Source organism: Galeopterus variegatus, unplaced genomic scaffold, assembly GCF_000696425.1.
Source record: "Galeopterus variegatus unplaced genomic scaffold, G_variegatus-3.0.2 Scaffold1120, whole genome shotgun sequence".
NCBI classification, from domain to species: domain Eukaryota; kingdom Metazoa; phylum Chordata; class Mammalia; order Dermoptera; family Cynocephalidae; genus Galeopterus; species Galeopterus variegatus.
This window is the reverse complement of record NW_007727231.1, coordinates 2,412-24,866: the sequence shown is the minus strand read 5'-3', so window position 1 is coordinate 24,866 and position 22,455 is coordinate 2,412. Positions and strand designations below refer to the sequence as shown.

The window sequence follows — 22,455 nt, the reverse complement described above, 5'->3', positions numbered from 1 at the left end:
CCCGGCTTCATGAGACTCTAGTACATTCTTTTAGAAATGAGGAAATGAGAAGCATTATGTGAACTCAGAACATGTCCACCAGTGCCCAATGCCCTCAGACTTTGGAGAGGCCCAGATCGCCACGCCCGAAGTCCCCGGGGCTCCCCCTGCTGGCCGTCCCTTCTCGTGCGTATGCACGCGCTGTGGCTGCTTCGCTTCCCTCGTTTGGCCCCGACCGCGCGCCGTCCACCGGTTGCCATAGAGACCGGCGAGCGCTGAGCGTGTGGGACGAGCGGAGGTGACTGGGGGCTCCTAGGGACCAGCGCGCCATGTCTTTCCGCGACCTTCGCAGTAAGGGAGCCCCGCCCTTGTGACCCGCCGGGTCTGTCTGAGCTCCCTCTCGGGCCTCGGCGCCTCGGTGGCCGTCCCTGCCCCCGGCCGCAGCCCAGACCGAGCTCCCGGCCCTGTCCAGCTGCACCTTCTGCGATGTGGAAAAGTTCTGTCTCTGTTACTGGCCGCAGGTGGCCACAGAACACCTGCAGTGGGGCTAGTGCGGATGAGGAATTGAATTTTTAATTTCATCTCATTTTAACTCATTCATATTTACATAGCCACGCGGGGCTGTTCCTGCCGCATTGAAAAGTGCATGGAAAATGCAGAGACTGTTTTTGAGTCGGGTTAGCTTAGAGCTTGGAGGAACGAACAACACCGAGGAGGGGGCTGGATGGTGATGGTAACTGCGGCTAAAGTTTTCTGCGTTTTAACGATCTGCCACGTACGAGTCTGTGCGTGCGCATCGATTCATTTAATTCTCTGAACAGCTCTGAGCCCCGTGTATTTAGAGGTGAGGACACGGGCACAGAGAGGTCAGGTAACTCGGACAAGTGACACAGGTGGTATGAGGCGGCACTGGAGCTTGAGTTCGGGTTGTCTGAACTCCAGCGCCTGCATCCTTTCTGCAGGCGCTGGTGAGGACAGGTGAACTCGAATACCTTTGCTAGGAGGGTGGAGAAGTGGAAGAATGGGGATAAGACATTAGTAACTACTCCTTTGGGCGATACCTGTTATACACCAGGCTTTTTACATTCAGTATCTTGTTTTAGTCCTCACTTTAACAGTGAGCTAGGTGGTGTAATTCGTGGATGAAATACTTTGAGGCACAGAGAGGTAAAGTAACTTGCTTAAGGTGACCCAGCTAGAACTGAGTGGAACCAGGGAGTAAGACATAGGACTGTGTGACTCAAAATCACTTGCCTTTTTATACGCTGTCATTTTCTGAATCTGAAGCAGTTCAGCTAACTGGCTCCACCTGAATAAGTGTAGCAGTTTGGTGTTGTCTGAGGGGCCTTTTAAGGCCGATCTTCTCACTAAATTGCTGGTGCCTGAAATTTCAGCATTAGAGATTACTCCTTTTCGTTATGAATTGCTGTTTTTCTACAGGGTAAATATCCAGGAAATCACATCACATTTTATTGATGCAGCTACTAGCACTGTAATATGAACCACATCCTCTGGGATTTGAAGGTTCTTAGTGATTGTACATGGTACCAGACAGGTGTCTCCTCCCACTGGTCTTTAGAGAGGCCAGCACTCTGCTGTAGACATTCAATGAAGTTGTGTTGAGAAGAACGTATGAGAAAGGGATTTCAGAATATTTTGACCTTAAATGAATCCTGTACAATGTTTGGTAAGAATCTGACTCGAATTAGTGTCCATTTTGACAGTAATACTGCAGAATTAACAGAACTTGACTGCTACTACATACAGGTATTTAGGCAATGCCTGACTGTGATGGGAAGACTGCTGCCTTATTTTCTATCACTCTTCAAATTTTCCAAAAAACGGTGACAGAATCCCTTCATGATTTTGTTCTTTCCTGTGCTCATACTTTCTTTTCCATTGTCTGGTCAAATCCGATCTAACTTCGAGTGCCCACGTAGGTTATTTATGAATGTCGAGGGGACATATTGAACATCCAGCTTCAAGAAGAGAGGACAGACATTAGTAGGTAGGAAGCACACTGAATCTTGGCATATCACGGGAACTCAGGAAATGTTTGTTGTATTCATTCCAAAGACCTGCTTTCTTGAAGTTTTCCTGAAATAACCACAACCCATGGTATCAAGTCTTAGTATTGCTGCTTCTTAATCAGCTTTATAAAAAATCTAAATATTGCTCTATATTCAACCACTCTAAGATTTCTCTAAATACAAAGCAACTAATCTTTAAAATTTGTGTTATTCTGTAAGGCCAGGTATTTCTTATTTTGAGTAGTAAAGAGAAATATATCAAAGAGAGAAATGAGATGTCAAAGAGAGAAATTAAAGTCACAGCTAATCCCTAAACTCCATTTTTGTGTATAGCATCTACTTTTCCCATTGAACTTAAATAGATGTTTTTCAGGTAGTAGATTAGGTATTTTAAATTTTATCTCCTTTTTTCTTTTACCTCCCCTCCCTTAGAGAGTTGATAAATAGTTCCTAAAATTGTCAGTAGGTTGGGAATAAGAAGGGAAAGCAAACAATATCCAAGTTAATAAGTAGTTGCTTTTTGATGAAGAACTGACTGAATTGTATTTTACCTTGGACAGATTTCACAGAGATGATGAGAGCCCTGGGGTACCCTCGACATATTTCTATGGAAAATTTCCGCGCACCCAATTTTGGACTTGTATCTGAAGTGCTTCTCTGGCTTGTGAAAAGGTTAGAACTGCACTTTATTGAAGACTAAGAATGAATACGAGATTTTATTCATTAGCCTCCTGGAAACAGGATACTGTTGTGACATGAAAGGAAGAGTTCAGGGACCTCCCTGCACACTGTAATGAGTACACTGGCTTAGAAATAATTTACATTTCTCTTGTGAAAAATCTAATATGATTCAGAGTTGGCAACGTTTTCTGTTAAGCGCTGGACAGTAAATATTTTCCATGTTGCTGCATATAAAACTCAGGCTATATAAAATCTCTGTCACATATTCTTCTTTGTTCTTAAAATGTAAAAACCATTCTTAACTTGCAGGCTGTACAAAAACAGGTCAAGGGCTATAGTCTGCTGACCCTGGTGAATTATCGATAACTCAAAGAAAGTAACTTCAAGTCTGCTTCTTCTCAAAGCTCTATAATTAGCCCAAGCGTTTGTCTCTGGGCCTAGGGCCAACGTAACAGTTCTTATTATTTTCATGAAACTTTGCGGTCTGAGATAGGCTTAATTTTGTAAGCTGAGCCCCTCTTTTGATTTTTGAAATCAGTTAAACCTGTTCTTACATGGGGTATTTTGTGTTGCTTTTGAAGTTTTTCTTAATCTCACTGCCTTAGCTGGGGACTTGGAAAGCCTCGTATTATAGATCCACTGTCCTCTCAGTTGCTCACTTGCTCTTTAGTGGACTTTCTACTTGATTAACTTGTGTTCATTCTCTCTCTCTCTCTCTTTGGTAGGTATGAACCTCATACTGACATCCCTTCTGATGTTGAGACTGAACAGGACCGAGTTTTCTTCATTAAGGCAATTGCCCAGTTTATGGTTAGTTGACAGTTACTTTGTGGAGTTGTAAAATTAAATATATTAGAAAGGGATGAATCCAAGTTGGGGCTGCTTTCAAATTGAGTAATTGAGTTTACTCTCTCAAATCATTCCATTGCCAGGTCTCTGTGGAGCCATTTCACCAGCAAAGGGTTTTGTTTATTTATTTATTTTATTTTTTATTTTTTTCCTTTTTGTCTTTTTTTGTGACCGGCAACGGATCGCAACCCTCAGTGTCGCGCCCGTACCGGACCAGGACTGGCAACGGGATCGCAACCCTCGGTGTTGCTCCCGCACCTTGCTCAGCCAGTGAGCGGCTGGTCTGTATGTGGGATCCGAACCCTCGGCAGGAGCGCCGCCGCGCTCCCAAGCGGCGCACTGTAGAAGTGCGCCACCGGGCCGGCCCTGTTTATTTGTTTTTAATTCATTATTATTTAAAATTTTTGTTTATTTTTGAATAGGTAATATATCTGATGGTTCAAAAATTTTTTAAATTATGAAATGATATAGAGTAAAATGACTCTACCCTGTCTGCCATTGGCCCAGTTTCAATCCCAGTAACAACTATTTTAAATTTCTTCCAGAATTTCTTTATGCATAATAAGCAAATAAGAATACATATTCTTTTTCCTTCCTTTTACATAGTGGTAGTATTCTATACACCACTGTTTAACCTCTTCTTTTCTTCACTTAATGTTGTATTTTGGAGAACTTTACAAATACGTGTACATACAGAATTTTCTCATTCTCTCTTTTTTTTTTTTTCCCCTTTTTGTCTTTTTTTACTGACCAGTAACGGGATCGCAACCCCTGGTGTCGCGCCTGTACCCGGGACTGGCAATGGGATCGCAACCCTCGGTGTTGCGCCCACACCGCGCTCAGCCAGTGAGCGGGAACCAGTCTCCACATGGGATCCGAACCCTCAGCGGGAGCGCTGCTGCGCTCCCAAGCGGCGCACTCTCCAGTGCACCACTGGGCTGGCCCTCATTCTCTCTTTTACCTGAGTAGTATTGCTTGAATGGATATACCATAAATTATGTAAATCATTTAGGTTGTTCCAACTTTTGCTTTTTGAGATAATGCTGTGACAAATAGCCTATACGTATAATTTTGCTTGTATGTGAGTATATCCCCAGAATAAGTTCTTAAGATTGGAATTGCTAGATCAAAAGATAGTGCATTTATATTTTGATGTCTTTTACCAAATTTCTGTCCATCAAGATTGTATCTATTTACACACCCCACTCACAATGTATAAATGACTTGAGTGCTTTACTCTTAATGCTATTAGGTTATATCCCAGTTGTCAGCAGAGATCTCTTCAAATTACCTACATGGGATTTGGTTTAGACATTACGTGGATAGAGCCTTATACTTTTTTTCTTGGTCTAAAAATAGGCCACAAAGGCACATATCAAACTCAATACTAAGAAGCTTTATCAGGCAGATGGATATGCAGTGAAAGAACTGTTGAAGATCACGTCTGTCCTGTATAATGCTATGAAGACCAAAGGGATGGAGGACTCTAAAATAGGAGAAGAAGATATCAGCAAGTTCAAGTTTGATCTTGGCTCAAAGGTAAGGACAGTGAAAAGCCCGTAGTGAGGGACGGAATGTTTATTTCTCAAACTCTGAGCTGGAATATGTCTGATCCCCGCGGCACTGCTTCTTTCCTTGCTCCATGACTGAGAGCAGTTTGTCAGTTTTGTGCTCATCAGCGTTTGGATAAAAGTATAGTCACAATAAATTAATTCAACTATTTATTGAAAACCTAGTATTTGCCAGGTAGTGTTCAGGCGCTGAAGATACAGGTATGAACAGAAAGCACAAAACTCCTGTGTCCCCGTTGCTTAGTTGGGGCAGTCAGACTATGAACAGCAAAGTAGAAAGTGTGGAAGGTCAGATGCAATAAATGCTGTGGAGCATAAGAAAGCAGGGGTGGGGACAGAGAGTGCTGGGGTGTCTTAAGTAGGGTGATCAGGGAGGCCCCACAGGTTGGATGATGTTGTCAGCAGAGATCTGATTAGAGAAGGAGCAAGCTAGTCAGGTGGGGGAAGAATGTCCCTGATGAACATGTGCTTTGTGAGGAGAGCCAAGAGGAGGGGCAGTGCCAGACCCTCTGGCAAGCCTTTGACTTTGAGGTGGAAAGTCGTGTTCTGAGCAGAGACGTACATGCTTTGAATTGCCTGTCAAAAGGATCACTCTGGCTGCTGGGTCGCCATCAGACTGGAGGGGGAGGCAGGGACAGAAGCAGCGAGACCAGTTAGGAAGCAAGGGATGACAGCGACCTTGAACGAAGTGGTTGTGGGAGAGGTGGATGTCAGGAGCTCAGCTGAGCTGGCGAGAGAGCTGAGCTGTCAGGTGTTGGAGCAGCCAAGAAATGCAACACACCAAAAAGGAAAGTTAGGCCTTTAACTACTTGTTGTGATGGTACAAGCAAGACTCTGAGCCTGGAGGAAGCTCCGACTCTCCCTGTTCTGTTTTCCCCATGGACAGGCGCACCTGCCAGGTTGAAGGCCAGGTGCCTTTGTGCAGATGTGGGGTGGTCTTAGTGTTGAGGGAGCCCCCAACAGAAGGCACCTGCAGTTTTATTGACCCTGAGGTGGGGGGAATAGTGAGGAAGTAGGGCTAGGAGATGCAAGTACTGGGTGCTGAGTCAGTGGGGAAGGTGTCTTCCAGGATTCCCCCTCCTCCCACCATGAGGAGGTCTCAGCAGAGGTACCTTAAGAGGACCTCGGCCCAATCCTCAGGTAAACAGACCTAGGAATGAAGACACCAAAGTTAGAAATGTGAGTAAGAGCACGGCCAGCCAGAGGGGCCTGGGACCTTGACTGCAGCTTCCTTCAGAGACCACAGTGCATTGCCTGTGCCTAAGTCTAGTGCAGGGAGGGCAGCTCCCCTAATGAGGCCTGCCAGGTGATTAACTACGTTAGGGCCTGAAAAATCACATGTAGGTTTTTAACCAGTGGAGAGAAGTGGCAAGAGTTTAGGACATATTTTAAAGGTAGATCTTATGGGATTGGATGTGGGCTGAGAGTCAATGAAACGGTGCAAGATCCTGAAGCAGCGCCCTGCAGTCAAACTTGCTGTGCTGATGGACATGTTCTGCCTCCATGCCACACTCTGCAAGAGCCACCAGCCCCATGCAGCTAGCACACCGAGGAGCTGAGTTTCTAAATTTTATTTAATTTTTAAATAAGTTAAATGTGAAAATGGCCACATATGGCTAGTGGTTACTCTGTTTGACATTGCAGGTCTAACGTTTTGGTCTGAGCACCTGGAAGGATGAAGTTGCTATTTACTGAAGTGGAGAAGAGTCTGGAAGGGTGTAGGTTTGGTGGGGAAGTTTAGGAGATTGGTTCTGGTGCCTGTGACATTTGTGGTACCTGTTCGATGTCCAAGTGCAGATGTTGAGCAGGTAGTTGGCGTGCAAGGCTGGAGCTGGGGGCCTGGGAGGCACTGGCACATAGGTGGTGGTAGAGCCGTGAGGTTAGGAGGAGTGCCGATAGAAACGAGGAGAGATCCAGGGATGGAACTCTGGCATACTCCACTGTTGAGAAGTGGGGAAGGCAAGGAGAATCCTGCAAAGAAAAATGGGGATTTGCTACTGGCAAGGTAGGAAAGCAGCTGGAGCAGGAGGGAGCTGTGTCCTGGGGATGAGGAGGAGAAGCTAGAGCCAGAGGGAGCTGTGTCCTGGCGGACTGGGGAAATGGGAAGAAAGTCATCAGCTGTAAATGAAGAGGGAGAGTTGTTGCTGGTGGGCTGAGAATAAAAGAGAAGGTGAGAACTAGTAGTTAGGAGAGATGGAAAGTGAGGAGCAGGGAGATGCTTGCATTTGGGCTCTTTGGAAAAGTCAGCATATTCAAGGAAAAGGGGTGGCCAGCACATCCTGAGAAGCCTGTGCAGAGGCTCAGGAATGCTAACTCAGCATCATGGTCATCGCCCAGAACTGGTGTACGTTCCTAGCAGATGTCACCTCATTGAAGCCTCACAACAACTCTGTGGAGGGAAGTCTAAGGCAGAGAACAAGGGGATGGGGAAGGTTGCCCCTTCCTTTGGTTACCTCACTACTATCGGTGTCCCTACCATGACCTAGTTCGAAGAGGAAGCATGTCAGCTTTCTCCCGCCTATACCTCTTGGTTATGGGTTCAATTTGACTTGTCGCTTGGTTCTTTGGAGAGACCCAGGTGTCCTGGAATTGGTTCCATTTGTACTTAGATGAATGTTTCCTAAACGGGTGTCCTGAGGGGGTTCTCTTCTGCAGCATGCCAGTGTGTGGCCAGTGAATAACATGTTCTGTGGTCAAGTATCCCGACCAAATGTAGGAGTTGACATTAATAGACTGCTTATTAAATGCCTGTTAAAAATCTGTCATTGAGGTCTGTGTGTTTGATATTTTCCTTCCAGATTGCGGATTTGAAAGCAGCCAGGCAGCTTGCTTCTGAAATCACCTCCAAAGGAGCATCTCTGTATGACTTGCTGGGCAAAGAGGTAGAATTAAGGGTAAGTGGCATTCGGATAGAGTAATTACTTCCTTAGCTAAGCACACCATTTCTCTTCAAGGTTTTCTTTTTCAGTTCTGTTTTTCCTTTTCAGGTCTTCCAGTTTTATTTAACTGTATCTGATTTTTTTTTTTTTTAAAGATGACCGGTAAGAGGATCTTAACCCTTGACTTGGTGTTGTCAGCACCACGCTCAGCCAGTGAGCTAACCAGCCATCCCTATATGGGATCCGAACCCGTGGCCTTGGTGTTATCAGCACCACACTCTCCCGAGTGAGCCCCAGGCCGGCCAAACTGTATCTGATTAAATGAGAGAATTTGTGGGCAAGTGACATAGAACAGCCACTCTTCCTGCTTCTAGTGGGCACTGGCTCACTGGTTGCATTGCCTTTAGCTTCTCGTTCAGGAAGGCATAAAAGTGGCATGTGTCTGAAGGTGTCCTCTGTGTGACTGTGGCAGACTGTGATCATGATGCTTTTTCCTGGTGAGCTCACCTCAGTGTACTCAACAAATGCTCCTCTGAGCCTGTGGTTCCCAGCCTAGTGGAATCACCCAGGGATCTTTAAAAGCTCCTGAAGCTGTCTTTCATTTGGATGTTGTTAGTATGGAATGTGACATGGGCATTGGGAGTTTGAAAAGTCTCCCAGGTGATTCTCACATACAGCAAAATTTGGGAGCAGTGATTTGGGCAATCGCTGACAATCTGTTGAAGTTGATGTTAAGTTGAAACTTATTTGCAGTCCTTATTCCAGCCATTGCCAGTCAAGCAGTATGCACCATCCACTACAGTTAAGCAGCTGTTTAAGAGTGTGGTTTCTAAACTTTGCTGAATGTTAGACTTACCTGATGTCCAAGTTGTCCTCCATACCAATGAATCTGAACGTCTGGAGCTGAGAACCAGGCATCAAGTTTTTAAAAGTCTCCAGGTGATTCCAATGTGCGGCAGAGCTTGGGAACCACTAGTTTAAGAAGTGGATGTGGGAATATGAGAACTTTCTGCAGTTTCTGCTCAATTCCTCTATAAACCTAAAACTGCTGTAAAAAATAATGTATTACTTGGGGGGGAAAAGAAGAAATGGAGTAGTGTTTAATCCTTACCTGCAGGATTTACGGCATTTGAAGCATTTGTGCTCAATCTAATGTTTTTATTTTTATTTTTATTTTTTAAAATTTTATTATTATTTTTTTTTGACCGGTAAGGGGATCACAACCCTTGGCACGGTGTGGTCTGCACCAGGCTCAGCCAGTGAGTGCACTGGCCATCCCTGTATAGGATCCGAACCCGAGGTATCGGTGCTCCCAGCACTGCACTCTCACGAGTGAGCCATGGGGCCAGCCCAATCTAATGTTTTTAAATTAAACTAATTTTTTTCATTCACTTCTTATTGGGAATGTCAACCATGACCACTCTCTCACTGCCTTGCCTGTGTTCTGGCAGTGCTGCTACAGTGTAATGGTCTTTTTCTTCCTGCTTTTTGTTTCTTCCTTGGGAGCAAATTGGAGGTGGAGATCTGAGGAAGAGGGCTTGGGTGCCAGGTCACCACCACGGTACAGCTGCTACCCAGGGGAGATTTATACGCTGATATTCAACTGCATGGGGGTCGGTGCCCCTAACCACCATGTTTCCAAGGGTCAAGTGTACTTGTTTTTTACACACTCAGTAAACATTTATTGAGGGCTGACACCAACCACAGTCAAGGCCTCAAGCTCTACCTCCTTGAGTAAGTCCTGATCCTTGCCTCAATAGTTTCCCACCAGTGGGGGAGGTAAGGCGCACCATGGAATAAAGGGAGTGTAAGATGGAGTTTGATAAAGTCCTCCAGGAATTTTGTCTTAGTTCGTGTGGGCTGCTGTAACAAAACACTATAAACTGTGTGGCTTGTAAACAACAGGAATTTATTTCTCACAGTTTGGAAACTGGAAAGTCCTAGTCAAAATTGCCAGCAGAGGGCCAGCCCGTGGCTCACTCGGTAGAGTGTGGTGCTGATAACACTAAGGCCATGGGTTCGGATCCCATATAGAGATGGTCAGTTTGCTTTACTGGGTGAGCGTGGTGCTGACAACACCAAGTCAAGGGTTAAGATCCCCTTACCGGTCATCTTTAGGAAAAAAAAAAAAATTGCCAGCAGATTCGGTGTCTAGTGAGATCTCTACTGATAGATGGCACTTTCTCGCTGTCTTCATATGGCAGAGGAGTGAGGGAGTGCTCCAGGATTTCTTTTATAAGGTCATTAATCCCATTCATGAGGACACCACTCTCATGACCTAATCATCTGCAAAAGGCCTCATCTCCTAATACCATCACATTTCCTAGTACACGAGTATGAATTGGGAGGACACACAGTCTATAGCATACCTCGTAACTGCATCCACATTAAAATCCCATGTCTCAGAAATTTCCAGTACTGATAATAATAGTCACAAATACCCCTCTGGATTGGTTAATGCTAGGGGGCGGGGCAAAGCTCACTGGTTGCATTTGTTAGTGATAGGAACCTTGAAGTACTTAATCATAAGAAAGATTGTAGAGGCTGGCAGGGAATTCAGACAGCAAGTTGTGCTGTGTTTCATTTGGGGGTCACCTGAACGGAATGCAGGTAAAGAAGCAAATTTGGGAGAACAGGCAACAGATGCTAGGTTTAGTTTTGCCCGTGGAGTTGAGAATACTTGGGGCTTCCAGCTAAAAAGGAGGACCTTGAACTCTGGAGAGAGGCCAGGCAGGCAATCGGATTATAGAAGACATTTGTAGGAGGGGATGGTGGAAGTGTTTTTGCATCAGAGATCCACAGTGTAATGAAGCTTTTCAGAATCACTCCATAAGCCATATCTAGATCTAGGAATATTGGTTTTCATAACTCCTTTTCTGAAAATATATGTAAATGACTTTACTGTTTCCCCCAGGAACTGAGAACAGAAGCCATTGCCAGACCTCTGGAAATAAACGAGACTGAAAAAGTGATGAGAATTGCAATAAAAGAGATTTTGGTAAGATTACTTTGCTTTCATTTAATGTGTTTATACCTGGGACTCAGAAATACCGATCTCCTCCCTGCACAAGGCAGAACAAGCTAGGCCTAATAACAGGGATGTGTTAGTAGGAAATGAATAATTTAGAGGATGTCCTAGAATACCTAGGTTACTTATCACTATTATTTTTCCCCTCATAAATAAGAACAATTTCTCATTTTATTAAAAAGTCATCAGCTTTAGTAATTTAATAATTATTTTTTATTCTTTAATAATTTTAGTAAGTAATGCTATATTTTATTTTATTTAACCAATTCCTCCCTGCTGGTCATTTAAATGATTTCTGGGCTTTCTTAATTCCAAATAGCACTGTAATACGTAGAATGACCACCATCCTTATTACTCACCCACCGTCTATTATTATTTGCTCCTCTCATCTAAAGCATTCAGTTGGGAGGCAGATAATGAGGGGGACTCTAGGCTCAGGCTGCTTGGGTTTGAACCCCACAGTGTGATCTTAGGCAAGTTACTTAACCTCTCTGTGCCTCACTTCATGTGTAAAATGGGGAGAGTGACAGTGCCAGCTGCACTGGGGCCCTTATGAGCATTAGTTACGACAGTGCATGTCGAGCCTCATCTCTGGTTCACAATAAGTGTTTAGTCGTCATTAGAGACTTATTTTATTCAGTAGACACAGACAGGGGAGTCTTATATAAATTAGGAGTAGGCATAAAACAAAAATTTGCTGTGAGTTATACAAAATTCTAAGAATCATAGGTTGTTTTTAAATAATCCCCTTTTTATTAAACAGTAATACTCCCCGGGCAGCTCAGCACAGGAGTCAGAGTCTCACAGGGTGGGAAGGGTGTGGCAGCGTGGATGGGAGGTTGGTTATGTGCAGGCAGATTGATCAGATGAGTAAACATGTTAAGGATAACAGAGCCAAGTTCCTCACTGTTGAGAAAGAGAGTTATTGATATGGAAAGAGAAAATTAGAATCAACCCTGAAATTAGAGCTGTTGGTTAAATGCATGATTTTTAATATATATAGATAGATAAATATAGGAATAAATGTTGATATACATTTATGTATGTGTAGGGAATGTATGTATATATGTATGAAAATATGTCGTACATCTGTATGCATGCACACAAACACATCCACACTCATGCATTTCTTAGCTCTGAGCACACCTAGCACCTGGATCTGGGCTTATAAATGCCATTTTCCACTAAAAGGAACCGGGGCTTTTAGGGACAATTGGCTGATTCCAGAGCTGGGGTAGAAGTACAAGATCTTGTGCCAGAAAGTAAGGAAGTGCCCAAAAGATGAAAGGGATCTGTCGAAAGGACACAGAAGTCAACTTGAGTGGGCTTCCCCTGCCAAACCAGGGGCAATCTAAGCATTAACATAAATACATTATAGTAATTTATTTTATAGTATAGTTGAATGAAATAGGAAACTGAGTTCTCACTGACGTGAAAAATAAATGTATATATTGGATATTGGAAGTTGATTAGAAACAGGTTATTCATATAGTTTCAAAGTAGCTTCCCCCCAAATACTTACTAATTACAAAGAGGAAAAGAGTAACTTCATGTGGAGAAGCCTGGCAGTCCCTATAATCAAGGGATCAAGGTGACCGTCGCTGTAATGGAGCAAGTGAAAACAATGCACGCCTGATAGGATGCAGTCACTCTGTGATGTTCCTCACCAAGGCACACAATTGTTGATTCTAATCAGACAAAGCCAAGTTGAGGGGCATGCTATTAATTAACCGGCCTATACTCTTTGAAAGTGAGAAGGCCGTGAAAGTTAGGGAAAGCAGAGCAGCATTCCAGACTGAAGGCCACGCATGGCTCCTGTCTGCTGTTGAGGACTCCACTGAGACAGGCAGGGAGACGGGAATGGGTCTGAGGAGGAGATGGTGGAGGCGCACCAGTGCTAATTTCCTGTTTGACAATCATATTGTGGTCTTGCAGGAGAAAGTCCTTATTCGTAGGATGTACACACCGAAGTATTCAGGGCGATAGGACATATGGTCAGCAACTTACTCTCATGTAGGTCTGGAAAAAATGCTTTGTATTATACTCCAGCTTTTCTGTAAATTTGCGATTGTTTCTAAACTTAGAAATTAAAAAAATGCTTGTACTCTTATGCTTGCCAGCGTTCTGACTGAATCAAGTGAACATGGCATGAACATTCCTGTAGCACAAATATATTAAAAATAGGACACCCAGAAGAGGGCACAGCTAATTTCTTTGTGGACAGCTCTTATGATATCTTTTTACTGTGAGAAAAAATCTATGATGTTTGATAATTCTAAAAACCAGAACAACAACATGGACATGTAAAAGGAGTTATGAAGTATAGGTCATTTATTTCAGAAAACCAGGGGAAATTGTGTTTACACATCAATCTTTCTTAGTTTACTTTAAAAAATAGTTTTTAATATCAGGTAAATTCACTAAGTTTTAATTTAACTTTGATTCAAAGAAATAGTCACCATCACCTGCAGTTGTTCAGAGAGGAGAGCCACCTTTCCTCCTGTGAGAGTGAACTCAGTGTTTCTACCAGTGTCTTTGAAGCACCTGCAGCAGGTGGATGGCTAGTGATGCGATTATTCTAACGTAGGCATCTTAGAAGTGGTTAGTGTGCTTAGACCAAAAGAAATTAAACCATGAATGTATCATCAATAACAGTGGTTGCTTCCAAATAACACACTGTCTCTGAGAATTATGGAAAGTATCTGGGCTTCTTAGGTCATTTCTTTGCAGACTCCATAGCTTTTCAGAGACCTGCAGGTAAACAGTCGGTAAACCTTTAGGGGATTCCATGCGTATGCACAGTACTGAAGGGGAAGGCCTGTCTCGGCCATCAGGAACTTAAAGCAGGGTTGGAAAGCCAGAGCTTGGGGGCATTCCCCCCTCAGCTGGGCTGAGTCCAGATTCCTAATGCAACAGAGTGGAACTCTGAACCCCTGGGTCAGCTTCCTCAACCACACGAATGTGAAGACGGGGTGCTTTACTCTGACTGTGCCTGCTTCACATGGACTTTCTTTTACAAGGGGATAGGGAGGTCTGCAGTTATCACCAGTGGTCTCTCATCCCCTTTCCTGCCCAGACTCCCTTCCAGAGGCTGGTGCCACTGCGGGAGCTGCTTTTGCGCTGACTTCACAAAGTGGTTTCCCAGTTTATTTTTAGTCTATAGTTGACCTTCTGTTGCTGGGAGAGGGAAGAGGACCTTCTCTGTCAATCCCAGCAGGCAGTGGGTTATGGCCGAGACCAGCTCAGGTTTCTTTTTGTCCCTTCCTGAGTACAGCTGTTGCTTTGCCTCACACAGGGTGACAGAGATGCAAAAAGGATTACTCAAAGCCCATTTCTTCCAAGCAGTGAGATACCCTGAAGGGGTTAATTTCCTGGAACCCTCAAGAGAGAGGCATTCCTCCTTTGGGAGTGATAGAGATGCAAAAAGGATTACTCAAAGCCCATTTCTTCCAAGCAGTGAGATACCCTGAAGGGGTTAATTTCCTGGAACCCTCAAGAGAGAGGCATTCCTCCTTTGGGAAATTAACCCTGAACTGGGGTTCTGTCTTAGTATTTTTTCTACAGGCCAGAAAGTTACAGAGAAGGAACAGGTGGAGTTATGGCTAAGTATAGTTTAACAACAGAAGCTGGTAGCATCAGTGAAATAACAAAGTGACGTTCCATAATGCAGTTTGCAAAAAGTTAAGTTGATCCATCAACAAAAGCTTGTTCTTAGCAAACATTTTCTTTCCCTATAGCAATTTTCTTAGTATGTTTATACAACAATAAAGCAACTTAACATATCAGTCAGTAGGTTTACCTGCTCCAAGGGCATCTGTCCTTGAGCCAGCAACTTTGCTGTGTTATAATTCTATATCTACAACAGAGACTTTAGCCTGGAGAAAGTTTCTTGTCTTTTGCCAACTTAACATTTCTATATGTAATTTTTTTTTTTTTTTTGTCCTTTTTGAGACTGGCTGTACCGCGCTCAGCCAGTGAGCGCTGTGAGCGCACCGGTCATCCCTATATAGGATCCGAACCCGCGGCGGGAGCGCTGCTGCGCTCCCAGCGCTGCACTCTCCCGAGTGCGCCACAGGCTCGGCCCTCTATATGTAATTTTAAAAAGTTATCTATACCTGAAACTACAGGGCTTTGGAAACTAGGCCCTATGAAATACATTTTCTTTATAAATGTTAGTATACTCCACATACAGCCATACTTGTGTGTGCACGTATCCCAAAAGTCAGGTATTTGTAACTAGGGCGTAGCCTGAGTGATGTACAGGCAGACTAACAGTCCACAGTGATATACACCAGTTCTCAGCAGGTGAGCCAGACAGAAGATCTCGGGCTTCTGTCCGTCTTGATCAGGAGCTTTTCTTACCGTTTTCATTTGTTTCCCTGGCAAAAACACCTGCTTTTCTCAGGGAAAAAAATGATAATTTTTTCTGGACGTATGTGACATTCCACCTGGAAATAGTTAAATGAATCATTACTTAGGGAGAGTGTTTGCTTTATTAGTTTGCTTTTGTGTTCTGTTTAGTATGACGTTGCTATGCCTGAAGAGTGGGAACAGTCCTCTTCAAAGAGGATGGTGGTCCTTACTGGCACAGTGTCTCATTATTTCCTGTTAAATGTAGGTGCAGGTTCAGAAGACTAAAGACCTGCTCAATAATGTGGCCTCTGATGAAGCTAATTTAGAAGCCAAAATTGAAAAGAGAAAACTAGAACTGGAAAGAAATCGGAAGCGACTACAGACTCTACAGAGTGTCAGGTAGATATGAACACCTGAAGAACGAGTAGAAAGATGTCTTTGGAAGTTAGAACCAAGACTGAGAACATGATGTGATATTACCTCTTTCTTAGCAGTGAAAAAAGCCTCATATAGGTGTATCTCTACTTCAGAATGTATATGTGTCGCCTGTCGTGACAAGCAGACAGCAAACTCATTCTCTTTATTGCTTTCAGTATGTCTGGAAAGCTGCTTAATTCTCACATGGCCCTTTCAGCCTTTATAGCTTCTTGGAATGCAGAGCACAGTAAGTAAATCCAGATGGCGAATGCTGCATGAGGCTTGGTCTCCTAAGATCGTGCCATAAACTAGGTGGAAAAAGAGGCATACTCCCAGCTCTTGGTTTGAGTAGATTCTAGATTTCCTAGACTTTGATAATTCCTCACCAGTCAGTAACTCATTTTTCTTCTGACTTGACCTCATTACAAATACATTTCCAGGGAATAGGGATGAATAATAGTGGCACAGAACACCTTCTAGATCAACGGAGCCTTTTCAGTGTGGTCCTCACATTTTCCTGGAGCTCCTCTCTCTCTCTTCTCTCCTCATTTGGGACCCTCCTTCTCTTGCTGAATCTTTCTCCCTTTTCATTCTCCCTTTATTTTTCTTTCTCTCTTGACTTCTTCCTCTTCCCAGCTACTTGCATCTGCTCTGCATGTGTTCTGCCTTTTTGAGGTACTGGTTGCTGGCCTGTCTCTGGCGACTATCCTGAGATCTGTGGAAAGGCAGCACCTGGAGGCAGCAGACAGTGGCCGCCAGGAGCAGCAGAGGCTTCCTCCCAAGCAGGGGCAAAGCCACGCTCTTTCATCTTCCGAAATCAGTGCCACCAGATAGATTTATCTCATTAACAAATTCTGCCTTTACTGCATAGATTCATTTTTGTTAAGCCTCAAGTCCTTTTAATAGAAAAGTTTCTTTGTTCTGCTCTAGTACAAAAGATTATAAATTATTTTTTAGTTTATCTGTTTATATTTTTCAAAGAACAGACTTTTCCCTTTAAGACCAATAATAAGAGAAAAAAGAAAATGAACTTCAGCAAACCAGTTGAAACAGGTTTTTAGGCATGGTTTTGTTTTTTAATTTTGTATTATTTAAAAACAGCTTTAATTTGTAGCAACCTGTGTTTTCCTTTTTAGAGGACTCATTAAATTTTGGAACATCCAGAGGATAAAACATTATACCCAACTAAGACAATAATGTGTATATTTAATTTATTGATTTTGAGAGATGTGTATGACATATGAGTATTTTTTAATTCTTTATTGAAATCTGTGGTGTATTGCAGTAAAAAAAGAATGCAAAACTTCATTTATGGTAATATATTTAGTTTTTGTTAAAAAATGCATTCATACCTGCATAGAAAAGTCTGGAAGGATGTAAGTTAAATATTAAGTACTTATACCTAGTGATGGGATTATGAGTAATTTTTATATCATCCTTTATATTTTCAGGATTATTTCAAGTTTTTACAAAGAGCACATCCTATTTATGATTTAAAAAGAAGTGTGGGGCCGGCCTGGTGGCGCACTCGGTTGAGTGCGGCGCTTGGGAGCGTGGTGGTGCTCCCGCCGAGGGTTCGGATCCCATATAGAGACCGGTCTGCTCACTGGTTGAGCGTGGTGCGGGTGTGACACTGAGGGTTGTGATTCTGTTGCCGGTTGCGGTACAGGCGTGACACTGAGGGTTGCGATCCCATTACCGGTCACGAAAAAAGACAAAAAGGAAAAAAAAAAAAGAAGTGTGTTTATTTTGGAGGGTGGGGAGGAAAAAGGGGAAATTAGTTTTAAGCAGTTACTAGAGTGAAGGTCCTTCTCTAATTTAAAGTTTCCAAAGAAAGCCACGATGGAGTCTGGAGCTCTGAATACCAATTTCAAACTACTGTACATTGATTAGCTTTTCACTTTTTATTTCATTTACTTATCCCAGGCCAGCCTTTATGGATGAGTATGAGAAGATTGAGGAAGAGTTGCAAAAGCAGTATGACATTTACCTAGAGAAATTTCGAAATTTGACTTACCTGGAACAGCAACTCGAAGATCATCGTAGGATGGAGCAGGAGAGGTTTGAGGTAGGTTCTTCTGTACAGACAGTTCCTTCTGGTGTGTTATCTTGTACGTGGTGACATGTCAGTTTGCAAATATAAGTATGAAAAAAATACTAATGAATTTTTTTTTCTCCCTGGTCTGTCTGAGGATTGTTCTTGTAATTCTTTTGTTTTGCTGGCAGGATAGCCTGGAGTCCAGGGTTGCCAAGTCTTTGCTGTTGTGTTACCATCAGAGTGTGGTCAATTAGGAGCACAGACAGGGCTGACATGTGGCCTGTGCACTTGTACAGGGCTGTGCTTGGAGGGGCCTGTGCCTGCTTTTTGTGCTCTGCTGTTGCCGTCTTGAAATTCATAACAATTTTTAAGTGCATTTTACTTTGCACTGATCCCCACAAATTATGTAGCTGATCTTGAGTATAGATCTGAAAACTTGCTTGGACAGTTCACGTAGAGATTTCCAAAACCCTGGTTAATTGAATCACCCAAACTAGCTCATTGGAGATTATCGAGGAATGGCAGTTTATTGATTGATTGTGGGAAATACATGTGACCTAGAACCTGACCATGTCTTACAGGTTCTTCTCATCCCAGGGGTAAGGCTGTTTAGGAAAGAGTATGTCAAATCCCAGCATGAGTTGATAAATGTCAAATTCAGAACAAAGGAAATCGGACCAAGTTGCTAGCACATTTTGAATTACTGTTACCCTGAGAACAGTCATTTAGAATTGATGTTCATGGTGAAATTGGTCTACAATCTCCCTTTCTGACCTTGACAACTTTGGGTACTAAGTTTATCTTGCCTTCTTACAAACCTGGGTGTTTGAATTAGATAAGGCTATTTTGTTGTCTGGGCGGGCTGACTGGAGTAACCTTCGCAACTGTATGGACATATGTCATATTGCCGAGTACCTCGCACAGTATTGCTGTGTTGCAGAGAGGCAAGCCAGGGAAAATAGGACAGGCACATTTTGAGGACAGTTTAAAGAGGGTGGAGTTAAGGACATTTTCAACATTGGGTACCTGGGAAAGAACAAGAAAGGGCCAGTGGAAATAAACTTTGACCATTTTGTAGCATTGTCTGGGGCCATCCTTGGGTTTAGAGAACATATCAAAGAATATGCCTCAGAATGGCAAGTTGGTGGCCCAAGTTACTTTTGAGGATGCCCCTTTATCCCACCCTTCCTTCTACAAGTATTTCCCCTCTTTTTCTCCTACACTGACTCTTGCCATCTCTGCTTATAATACTTGCTTCAAAATGTCCCATGCCTGAAATGATTCTTTCTTTGTAATGTTCAGAATAATAATAAAACTGTAAAAACCAGTTTCCTCCTCCATTTTCTGTCTTGACAATAATCAGAGCCACATTTTATAACATAACTGCGTAATTATCTCCTCTTTGCCCCACCCCAGGAATTAAGACTAGTATTTCTTTCTTTCTCTTCCCATCCTGACCTGTCCCACCATTCAGCACCTTTCAAGAGTGGCTTTGTGAAGGCAGTGCAGGGCAGAAGAATGCTGAAATCTGGGCTTGCTTCTTGTGAGCACAGGAGGCCTGTGCCTGTCCCCTAGTTAGGTGCATCTGTTCCCGTGTCCACAGCCCACACAGACACACACAGTGGGCATCTGGTTGTGTTGTTCAGTTTCCTTCAGAGGCAGTGCTGTGTGGTTGGAGAGCATGATGTGGAGGCCAGCTGCTCCACTTCCTGGAGCCCCCTTCCACAGAGGTGCTGGGTGACCACAGAGAAAGGAATGGCGCCAAGGTTTGGGAACAGGTTGCTCAGGCAATGTTAGGTCCTTCCACTTCCTGTAGTTTAGACCATTTCTTGTTCTGTATCATAAACACAACAGTACTTACACAATGACAAAGAAGATTAGAATGGTCTAAGAAAGGGCTGTCTCTCCTGAATCTTGTTTTTCATCCTACACAGGAAGCTGAAAATACTCTCCGTCTGATGCAGAACAAGCTAAAGGAAGAAGAAAAGCGACTGCTCAAGAGTGGAAGTAAGGTCCTACTTTTTACATAGAGATACTTGCTCTGGACTCGCATTTGCAGCTTTCAAAAATTTATGTATATACTTTTTTTTTTTCCTTTTTGTCTTTTTTCGTGATCGGTAACAGGATCGCAACCCTCGGTGTCGCGCCCGCACCGCGCTCAACCAGTGAGCGGACCGGTCTCTATATGGGATCCGAACCCTCGGCGGGAGCGCCACCGCGCTCCCAAGCGCCACACTCTACCGAGTGCGCCACCAGGCCGGCCCTATGTATATACTTTTTAATATTATTTTCTTTTTTAAAAATTTCCCTTTCAGTATTATTTTTTTATTGTGGTAAGAGTACTCAATGTGAGATCTACCCTCTTAACAAATTTTTATTTATTTATTTATTTATTAATTTTTATTTTTTTGTCTTTTTCGTGACTGGTAAGGGGATCACAACCCTTGGTGTGGGGTCGCCCACACCGCGCTCAGCCAGTGAGCGCACCGGCCAGTCCTATATAGGATCCGAACCCGCAGCGGGAGCGTCGCTGCGCTCCCAGCTCCGCACTCTCCCGAGTGCTCCACGGGGCCGGCCCTTAACAAATTTTTAAATGTATAATACATTATTGATGACTATAGGTACAAAAATATTTCCAAAAGGCAATTTTCTGACAACTTTTATATTAAGTACTATTTGAATTCACTCAAGAGATTGATTTAAGTTACATAGGATTTAAGGCACATTTGGTCCTTGTGCCAATTAAAATAGTGTTTTCCCGTATTTAAATGGACAGTTTGATTAAATAATATATAACTGTAAAAGAAAACTTGGTCCTAGAGGTGTGTGGTTCCGTATTTTAGGGTGAACTGATGGGAAGCCAGCATCGGGATGGAGGACAAGTGAAGGGGCTACCTGTTTACTGATAGTCCCCAGCACACACCCATGGGGTGTCCTCCTGTAATCCAAGATTACCCAGCCAGGCTCTCACCTGTAGAGAAATGGGGTTACCTACAGATAGGTGCTAGATTCCAGGCAGGAATGCTCTACATGACTGGTTAGCACTCTTCATCTGTGAACTTCACCAAGGTGTCACGTGAGTGTCAGGAGCAGTAGCAGCACGTGGACTGCTAGACTGCCGGCCTTGTGGCAGAGAGATACTTCTCTTTCTGCTGATGCTCTTCCTTCATGGTGGAATGTTTTATTCTCTCTCATGTTGAGGATAGTATACCTAGGGCATCAGGCTCGTGCTCGCTCGTGCTCTTGTGTGCTCTCTCTCTGCCTTTTCCCTTTGTCTCTCCTTTTGTACCTGTTCTGTGATGCTCTTTTCTGAATCTCAGGAAACTGGAAGGAGAATAGGGGCTGTTGGGAAATCCTCTAGGGACAAGTTCAGGAAATTCGAAGGTCCTCTCTAGCCAAAGTTGCCCTTGCTGTTTTAGTTCCACATCACACAGGGGAGTGGTTTTAAGTAGTCATCCCTAAGTGGTAAGCCTGCAAGGGGTTTATCCACTCTCAAGAGGCCCGGCTTGGTGGGTGGCATCCCATTCTGCTCTGGGCCAGGATATCAAAACCTTTCATGCTGATCTTGCTGCATTCTTCTGAACTGGGCTTTCATTTGGTGATGCATAGGTCTGGGATCTCCTGAAGGACAAAGATTCTTGTGAGCACATGTTATTTAGTTTTTTTGGAAAAATAATTTCCAGTTTAAACTGACTTAATGAAGGGTAGAAGTTAGAAAACTATTTATGAAGAACCATTTTCAGTTCTATTCACTGTAAAGTTCTTAAGACACCTGTCTTTCTTTGCTTCCCCACAAATGTGGAAGCATTGCCCAGGTATTGGGATCAGGGAGGAGACATAAAAGAGACTTTCTGAATTCTTCTCCATCTGGGAAAGACTTCTCTAAACACAAGAACATAGTAGTACACAGACATGAATCAAGGGCAACGATGAGCAAAAGGCAAAAGCTGGCAGAGATCACCTGTTCAGTCTGCTCTGCAGGCAGCAGACTCAATCCAGCAAAGTGTTATTATCTGTTCTGGGTGCTAAGGATATGTCAGTGGACAAGACAGAGGTCCCTGCCTCAGCCAGCTTTGCGTTCTAGTGACGAGACAACAGTAAGCAATAAGCAAGCTGTATATGTGTTGGAAGGGGAAGAATGCTCTGGGGGGTAGTGAAGCAGGTACAGGGGTTGGGGAAGTGTGATAGAGTTGCAGTTTTAAATAGGTCAGATAGGCCTCATCAAGGAGATGCTATTTGAGCAAAGACTAAGTCAGTAGATCCGGGGAGAAAGGAGACACCAGATGATGACAGGCCCTGAAAAGCTGGGAGCCCAGGTGAGGGGATGAGCTCCGCTGAGTGAGAGTATGTGTGAACAGGCGGGATGTGAGTTGGGCAGGTCAGGGGGGCCAAGGTGGGCCATGTGCTCTCAGCACTCCATCCAATGGACACTGTCTTCTCTACTAAGTAGGAGTGAGCTCATTTAGGATTTGGTGATGGGTTCGTTTGGAGTAAGGTATTTGAGAAAGAGAGAGAGTTGGAGCCACTGTGGGGAACAGAAGATAGAGGTGGTTAGAGATGGGAGCGTGCCACAGGGGGTACAGGGACTAAAAAGGCCAGCTCTGTGTTCAGATGCCTTATAATAAAAGTC

General features: G+C 43.6%; 1 protein-coding gene across 1 annotated transcript; it reads left to right on the top strand.

Annotated features, from left to right (window-relative positions):
* Positions 1–230: 230 nt before the first annotated feature.
* Positions 231–19,832, top strand: CLUAP1 (clusterin associated protein 1; the record flags this gene model as incomplete). The annotated part of the gene is made up of 9 exons (XM_008574960.1): positions 231–330; positions 2,570–2,681; positions 3,416–3,500; positions 4,899–5,078; positions 7,909–8,004; positions 10,904–10,987; positions 15,636–15,769; positions 17,714–17,855; positions 19,760–19,832. Coding segments are annotated over exons 1-9 (928 nt in total), but the record flags the coding sequence as incomplete, so codon positions are not given.
* Between the last annotated feature and the right edge of the window lie 2,623 nt (positions 19,833–22,455).